This window comes from Micromys minutus (assembly GCF_963924665.1).
Source record: "Micromys minutus genome assembly, chromosome: 6".
In the NCBI taxonomy this organism is placed as follows: domain Eukaryota; kingdom Metazoa; phylum Chordata; class Mammalia; order Rodentia; family Muridae; genus Micromys; species Micromys minutus.
This window is the reverse complement of record NC_137975.1, coordinates 41,562,519-41,570,026: the sequence shown is the minus strand read 5'-3', so window position 1 is coordinate 41,570,026 and position 7,508 is coordinate 41,562,519. Positions and strand designations below refer to the sequence as shown.

At 41.9% G+C, this 7,508-nt stretch overlaps 1 protein-coding gene across 1 annotated transcript; it reads left to right on the top strand.

Annotated features, from left to right (window-relative positions):
- The first annotated feature begins 130 nt into the window (after nt 1–130).
- THNSL1 (threonine synthase like 1) lies at nt 131–6,647 on the top strand. The gene is made up of 3 exons (XM_080918373.1): nt 131–219; nt 2,657–2,813; nt 4,130–6,647. Exon 3 carries the CDS (start codon nt 4,177–4,179, stop codon nt 6,418–6,420), a length of 2,244 nt encoding a protein of 747 aa, XP_080774499.1. The 5' UTR covers nt 131–219; nt 2,657–2,813; nt 4,130–4,176; the 3' UTR covers nt 6,421–6,647.
- Nucleotides 6,648–7,508: the final 861 nt, after the last annotated feature.

The following is a 7,508-nucleotide window of genomic DNA, read 5'->3' as shown; positions in this document are numbered from 1 at the left end:
AGGCCGCGCCTCGGCGGGGGCGGAAGGGAAGGGGAGGAGCCGCGGGGCAGTGGGCGGGGCGTCTGAATACGTAGCCCGCCTAGTGGCGCGGCGCGCAGTCGGCGCAGGCGCAGAAGCAGCGGCTCTGGGGCTGGCTTGCCGGCTGAGGCTACCAAGGCGGTGCCGAAGTCGCTTCCCTTTCCCCTTTCTCTTCCTTCTCTTCTCTGGGTGGTTTTCTTGGTGAGTTAATGGAGGAGGAAGGGAAGGTCAGCGAGGGTTGTTGCCCTAGCATCCCTCCTTCCGTCCCGCCCCGTCAGGCCCCGCTTCGCCATCCACCTGTCGCACCGGATCCCGCGGCGCGCCCTGCGCTCCGCTGTCTCCACGGCGCGTGCGCGAGCGCCAGCCCGCGCCCAAGGACCAGCCTTTGGAAGTGGGCCTCTTATTTTGCCCAGGTTTCAGCCCTCGACCCTTTTTTGACATGTATTCCTTTTTGTTTCTCTCGAAAAAGTGCATTTATTTAGTTTTAAGCCGTTCTTGTGTATGCACTTGTGATTGCACGCTCATTTGAAAGACTTGTCCCCTGTTACATCCATTGGCCCTGTGATTTGCTGGGGAGGGGTGTGTGTGGAATCCATGGGTCTGAATCCACTTGGCAGACAGTGTGACCAGCCAGGGAAGTCAGGCACATCCGTTCTGCAATTCTCACTGTTTAGTGGATGTGTTAAATGGCCTGGTGACTTAGTGAACTTTTCAGTTCTCAATTGGAAGGCTTCGCTCAATGCACATCGCGATTGGAGGCTTTTGCTAAATTTTATTCGATAAGAATAAAGAAGCGACTTAGTTTCCTGTGTTTCGGTTTGACAGAATTCTTTTTCATGGGCAGCCCACACTTCAGATGAATAATCGTTTTTTTGGGGTGGGGGGAGTGGAAGGGTGATTTCCTTATTTCACAGCAGATTGGGTTTCTTTAACATTTCATATAGATTTATGTGTGGATAGGGAGCACCCATTTTTCCTTTTGGAAAAAATACCGGATCTCTGGTATTTTTAGCTTAACTTGTAAAGAGAAAAACTTCCTTTTTGGGTATGTCCTCCTGTGTATGCTAAATGTTTGAGTTGTGAATTCATAGAATGCAACAGTATTGACCAACTTGATAGCCATTATCGAAAGCTATGCCTTCTTGACCTTGGGACAGAACCCAGGGAGTCAGGTATTTGAGGCCAGTGGTCAGAACAGGATTGACACCCCAAGGCATGTTCTAATTAGAAACAATTGATATATGAAGAAGGACATAAGAATGCAGCTTCCAATAAAGGGAAATGACATAAACCTAACTGTTATTCACGGATTCTATGTGCCAGTGTCTCATTTGTTCAGCTTTCTTCAAAATCATTCAATATTTGGCCATACATTATTAGTCTTTTAGGGACATAGGCATGGCAGTGAAAATTGTGAAGTGTGGTATGCGCATGTTCACAGCTGAAGTAAGATGAGCTGTGTTTTGCATCTTGCTTGGAGTTTCAGTAACATATCCTTTATATATTCTATAGAACGTGCCACGTTTCAGTGGCCACTTGAACCAGCTACTCAGACAATACACCATGTATTGTATGTGGGTGCATGTGCATGCATTGTGAGTTGTCTCATGCATGTGTGTACCTAAGATTGTTCCTGAGGTTTATGAGTTGTTTCATGCATGTGCATAAACAGAAGATTAATTTTGTTTTGAGGTGTCCTCAAAAGCAGGTATTGCTAACACACCACCAGAGTTCAATTTTGTGAATTGCTGGGTGATTTAAGTTAAATTTTTTCTCTAAGCTTTGCTTTGCTTCAGAGAGAGTATCAGACTGCATGGTGAAATTGTTTGTAATTAGGGTTAAGCATCACTGTTTTCTCTAAAGTTTATACATGACATGCTTGGCCTTGTCCCTGGATAATTTGACTCCATCTGTAGGCTCTGATGTTTCTCATTGACTGGGAACTATTTGTATTAATATCTCTGTGATACCAGAACATACACTTTGAATTTATCACAGTCCCATTTCAATAGCTAAGGTCTGTGAGTAGGTAGTAGGGACTTACAGGCTGTTTTTAGTGGTTTAGATGAAGAGGAAAATCTGAAAGAGCAGTTTAGGTACTTATAGCTTTCAGTTCACTGATCTGCCCTCAGCGTTAAACATACCATTAAATAATTAAAGTCACATGTCATACATTGTAATCGCTAGTATTTGGTTGTGTTGTCATTTTAAACTATTCTATATGTATGAGTGTTTTCCTCACATGTATATCTGCACATTGTATGCCTGTCTGGTTCCCAAAGAGGTAAGAAGAGGTGTCAGATTCCCCGAAACTTGAGTTTATAGATGGTTAAGAGCCACTGTGTGGGCACTAAATCAAATCACCGTCTTTTATAAGAACAAGTACTCTTAATTTCTGAACCATCTCTCCAGCCTTGGCCATGTTGTTTTTATTGCTTGGTGATAAAAATAACGTCAGTACCGTTACCAAAATCCATTAACGTGATAAATTTTGCCCAGTATTTTAATCATTCAATAATACATTTTGGAAACATGAAAAAAATTTCCTTGCCATTTAAAAATTTCAAGTGCCATTTTGAAATATTCAAAATATTGAAATGTTTTAAAATATTTATTAGCTTGAATTCTTCTATTGTAGACCCTACCTTTTGCAAAGATGGACTTTGCCTCAGACTCAGCACACTCTTCGTCTGCGGTTCCTGTTCTGTCGTGTTCCCACTTCAGTGAGTGAGGCACAGCGCCATCCAGAGCCAAAGCAGGAAATGAAGTGTTTCTCTTGACAGGTCGACTTACTTGTAAGTAAAATTCAGAGTTAGATTTTAAAAAATGGTCTGGAGACTTTATTGTAAAACAGTGTAGGTAGTATCAAAAGCAGTAAACTATTGGAAGATTTTTATGATTAAATATACCATTTCATTTTTGATATAGTTTATTCGTATACTAGTCCTATCAGAGAGCATGTAAAAAGCTTTGGTCTGTTCCTATAAAGCTACATCAGTCAATTTAAGAAATGTTGCAGGTTATTAAATTGAATTATATTATAACACAATACTTGATACCTGGCATGTTTTGTTTTAAGAATGAGTACATTTCCAAAGGCAGGGGTTGGATCAGTATTGGAAATTATAGATCATCTCAAGATGCCAAAATAGTTTCCTTTCATCGTTGAATACTTTTATGGGTTTCTTGGCTGTTTCTCTGTCGAGAATTTAAGTTCAACCACTAAGGATGCTGTAGGAACACAAGCAAGTGAAGACCTTCCTAATTAATTTTTGCACATTATCCATTCCACTGTGGCCTTCTAAAGGCATGGAATAACGAAATATGTAAACATGGTCTGCAGCATTGTGCAGGTGAAAGGCACACAGGAAGGAAGGGCACACTCCACATTCAGTGTGCACAGTTGCATCTTATGAGCAAGTGTGGTCATTTTCTCTAGTTTTCTGTTGTGGATTTTATGAGAAATGAATAAATAATGACAGTCTATTAACATGATCATAGAGATGCACTGAGTATTAAGACTGCAGTTTAGCTTTTATGAATTGCAAGTAAGTATTAGTGCAAGTCTACATATTCTCTGTGTTATCAGCCAATAAATTGTGAACCAGTATTTTCTACAGTAGTTTTTACAAGGAAAAGGAATGCTAATAGGACATACTGTGTTTTTTAAAAGACTTTGTGATAATGTCATTTCTGAATAATATTTCTGCTGCTAAATTTGCTCTTTGTAATACTAATTCATACACATTTTGAGTTTTATTTGACTGGTGTCTTGAAATTTGGAAAGATGGTAACTAGTACTGTTTTTCTCCAAGAACTAAATAGACACGGCAGTGGAGAAGGGACCCAGAAGAGGAGATGGGAGAGGGGATGAACTTAATAAAACAGGATGGATATGGCATGGAAAGCTCATTGATTGTGCAATTATTATGTCATAGTTACAATAATTTATTAATAGTGTACAGTATTTATTACAAAACTTTTTAAGTGTCCCATCAGTTTGAAGTCATTTGAACATCTGTGTATTGAGTATATGTATATATTCAGTTCTATTAAGATGTTAGCAGTTTGTTGAAAAAGTAACCACATGCCTTTTTTATGTCTTGAAAAGGGCTAAAAGCCAACCCCTGGTTGGCCTGGTCAGAAAAGTGAAGAGAAATGCTGAACTTTACCAGATGTCACCATCTGAAACAGATAACGCAGAAGTGCTTTTCTAGTGCACCGGTTAAAGTGCAGACCCACACACAGCTCTTGCTTCCACGAGCCTTTGCATGTGCACAATCAGGGAAGTCATGGCATTCGACCCACTCCCTTGTTGGAGACAAAAATATTGTCCTGATGGGGCCTCCTGGTGCTGGGAAAACAACAGTTGGCAGAATATTAGGTGACAAACTAGGCTGTTGTGTCATCGACGTGGATGGTGATGTCCTTGAGAAAGCCTGGAATATGAGTGCGTCTGAAAAATTGCAGGATGTTGGTAATGAGCGATTTTTAGAAGAGGAAGGAAAAGCAGTGTTAAACTTGTCCGCATCTGGAAGTGTGATTTCCCTCAGTGGGTCCAATCCCATGCATGATGCTAGCATGTGGCATCTGAAGAAAAATGGAATTGTTGTATACCTGGATGTGCCTCTAACAGATATAATTAGCCGTCTGAAATCAATGAGAATTGATAGGATTGTTGGCCAGAACACTGGAGCTTCACTGAGAGACTTGCTGAAGCACGGAAGACTGTGTTATAAGAAGTGGTACGATGCCCGAGTCTTTTGTGAGAGTGGTGCTTCAGCCGAGGAGGTGGCGGACAAAGTGCTTGCTGTGGTTAAAAGATACCAAGACGTGGATTCAGAGACATTCATTTCAACAAGGCACGTTTGTCTTAAAGACCATGACAAGAAGTTCCCACCAAAATACTTCAGTGAAGCTGTGGTTGAGGGGTTGGCTTCTGATGGTGGCCTCTTTGTTCCTGAGAAGGAGTTTCCCAAACTAAGCCGTGGGGAGTGGAATAACCTAATAGGAGCAACCTACATAGAAAGAGCACAGGTACTTTTGGAAAGGTGCATCCACCCTGCGGATATACCTGCTGCCAAATTAGGAGAAATGATTGAAACTGCTTATGGGGAAAACTTCGCCTGCTCCAAAGTTGCCCCCGTCAGGCACCTTTCTGGTAACCAGTTTATCCTGGAATTGTTCTATGGCCCAACAGGGTCCTTCAAAGACTTGTCTTTACAGCTTATGCCTCATATGTTTGCCTACTGTATCCCACCAGGCTGCAATTATGTGATCCTTGTAGCTACTTCAGGGGACACTGGGAGTGCAGTCTTAAATGGGTTTAGCCGTCTCAATCGAAATGATAAGGAAAGAATAGCTGTGGTCACATTTTTTCCAGAGAACGGAGTTAGTGATTTCCAGAAAGCAGAGATAGTTGGCAGTCAGAGAGAAAATGGACGGGCAGTAGGTGTCAGGTCAGATTTTGATTTTTGCCAGACAGCTGTTAGAAAAATATTTAATGATTCTGATTTTACTGGTTTTCTGACTGTGGAATATGGAACAATCTTGAGTTCAGCTAATTCTATAAATTGGGCTCGGCTCCTCCCACAGGTAGTTTACCATGCCTCCGCATACCTGGAGCTTGTCAGCCAAGGCTTTATTTCTTTTGGAAACCCAGTAGATGTCTGCATCCCCACAGGAAATTTTGGGAACATATTAGCGGCAGTGTATGCCAAGATGATGGGGATTCCTATTCGAAAATTTATCTGTGCCTCTAATCAGAACCATGTTTTGACAGATTTCATAAAAACTGGACATTACGATCTAAGGGATAGGAAATTAGCACAAACCTTTTCACCATCAATAAATATTCTTAACTCCTCAAACCTGGAGCGGCATTTACACTTAATGGCTAACAAAGACGGACAGTTAATGGCGAATTTATATCATCAGTTAGAGAGTCAACTTCACTTCCAGATTGAGAAGATGCTAGTCGAGAAGCTGCAGCAGGATTTTGTTGCTGACTGGTGTTCTGAGGGAGAATGCCTCACAGCCATCAGCACTACCTACAACGCGTCAGGCTATATTCTGGATCCACATACCGCGGTTGCAAAAGTGGTCGCAGACAAGATGCAGGACAAAAGCTGCCCAGTGGTCATCGCATCTACAGCTCACTACTCCAAGTCCGCACCTGCTGTCATGCAGGCACTGAAGATTAACGACCTCAACCAGACGTCATCAAGCCAGCTTTACTTACTGAGCTCCTACAGTGCGTTACCGCTGCCTCATGAGGCTCTGCTAGAGAGAATGAAACAGAAGGACAAGATGGATTACCAGGTTTGTGTAGCTGACGTGGACGCCCTGGAGAGTCATGTGGAAAAACTCATCCAAAATTGGTTCATAAGAAAGTCTGAGTAAGGGATTTTTCTTGGTAAGGAGCAATAATAAATCTGGAAAGTCGAATTGGACCACAATAGTGTTTGTTTTGTGTAAATGTTTATGTGGGCACCTGACCTCTGGAGGTGACTATTCCACTTGCTGAGTACCCCCTCAGGTCCTCCAGAAAAGGCAGAGGCCAGCATAGTACCTGCAACTTTGTACTATCTTGCTGTATTCTCTGTTCAAGTTTGGAATGGCAGTTTGTCCTTCACCCCCACCTCTGAGTGGAGCAAAATATCTGGTATTTAGCATGGCACTTAAAAATATGTAAACACAGGTACTGCATCTGGAGCCACTTAGTGTTTACTGAACAGTCCGCTGCTTGATATAGTTAGCTAATAGAGGAAGTAGTGAGCGCACTAAAACTAGAGTCTTCATTTTTAACTCCTTTCAAACTCCATAGTTGCTGACATGTATCCTACACGTAGAGAGCTGGCAGATCATTCACGGCTCTTTGAATGTCTGCAGTCGGGGCTGGTAAAGTTTGAAAATTAGGCCATGTGATTCTAGGATGTAGCAGTTGACAGAACTGTGGAGTAGTGGACACAGAAGCAAAGTCACCTACTTCACGAAGGTGATCCAAGATTAGTGATGTTTAAGATGCTTTAATAAAAGTTTAGTTATAGTCAGCAGCTCTTCTGTATTATTTGTAGTCTGTACAAACATTTTGGGGTACTTAGATTCACAAGAATCAATATAAATGTTTCATCCCCATTGCTATGTAGTGACAGTGACGGTAACTGTGACTCGTGTGCTCCCTGAGTATTGACTTTCTGGTTGAAGAGTGTGACTGCCTAAAGAAGTGCAGTGGGCTGTCCCCACCACAGATGGCTTTCCACATAGCACTTGCTATTGCCGGTGACAGTCTGCCTCTGGTTACCTTACAGAGGAATGTCCAAAACTGAAACGATAAAAAAGTTAATAGTTTTAATGGGCAAGAAGCAATTTGCTGTACAAGTTTTAAATTAATAATTACATGCTAATGCCAGCTCTCTGGCTTTGCTTTAAAAATGTAGTTCTAGAGTCTAGAATGGAGGTGGGGAATGTCACTGTACACAAGACCGTGG

What these genes read in the sequence shown, in the direction of transcription:
- THNSL1 (XM_080918373.1), top strand. Translation starts at nt 4,177, where the DNA reads ATGCTGAACTTTACCAGATGTCACCATCTGAAACAGATAACGCAGAAG.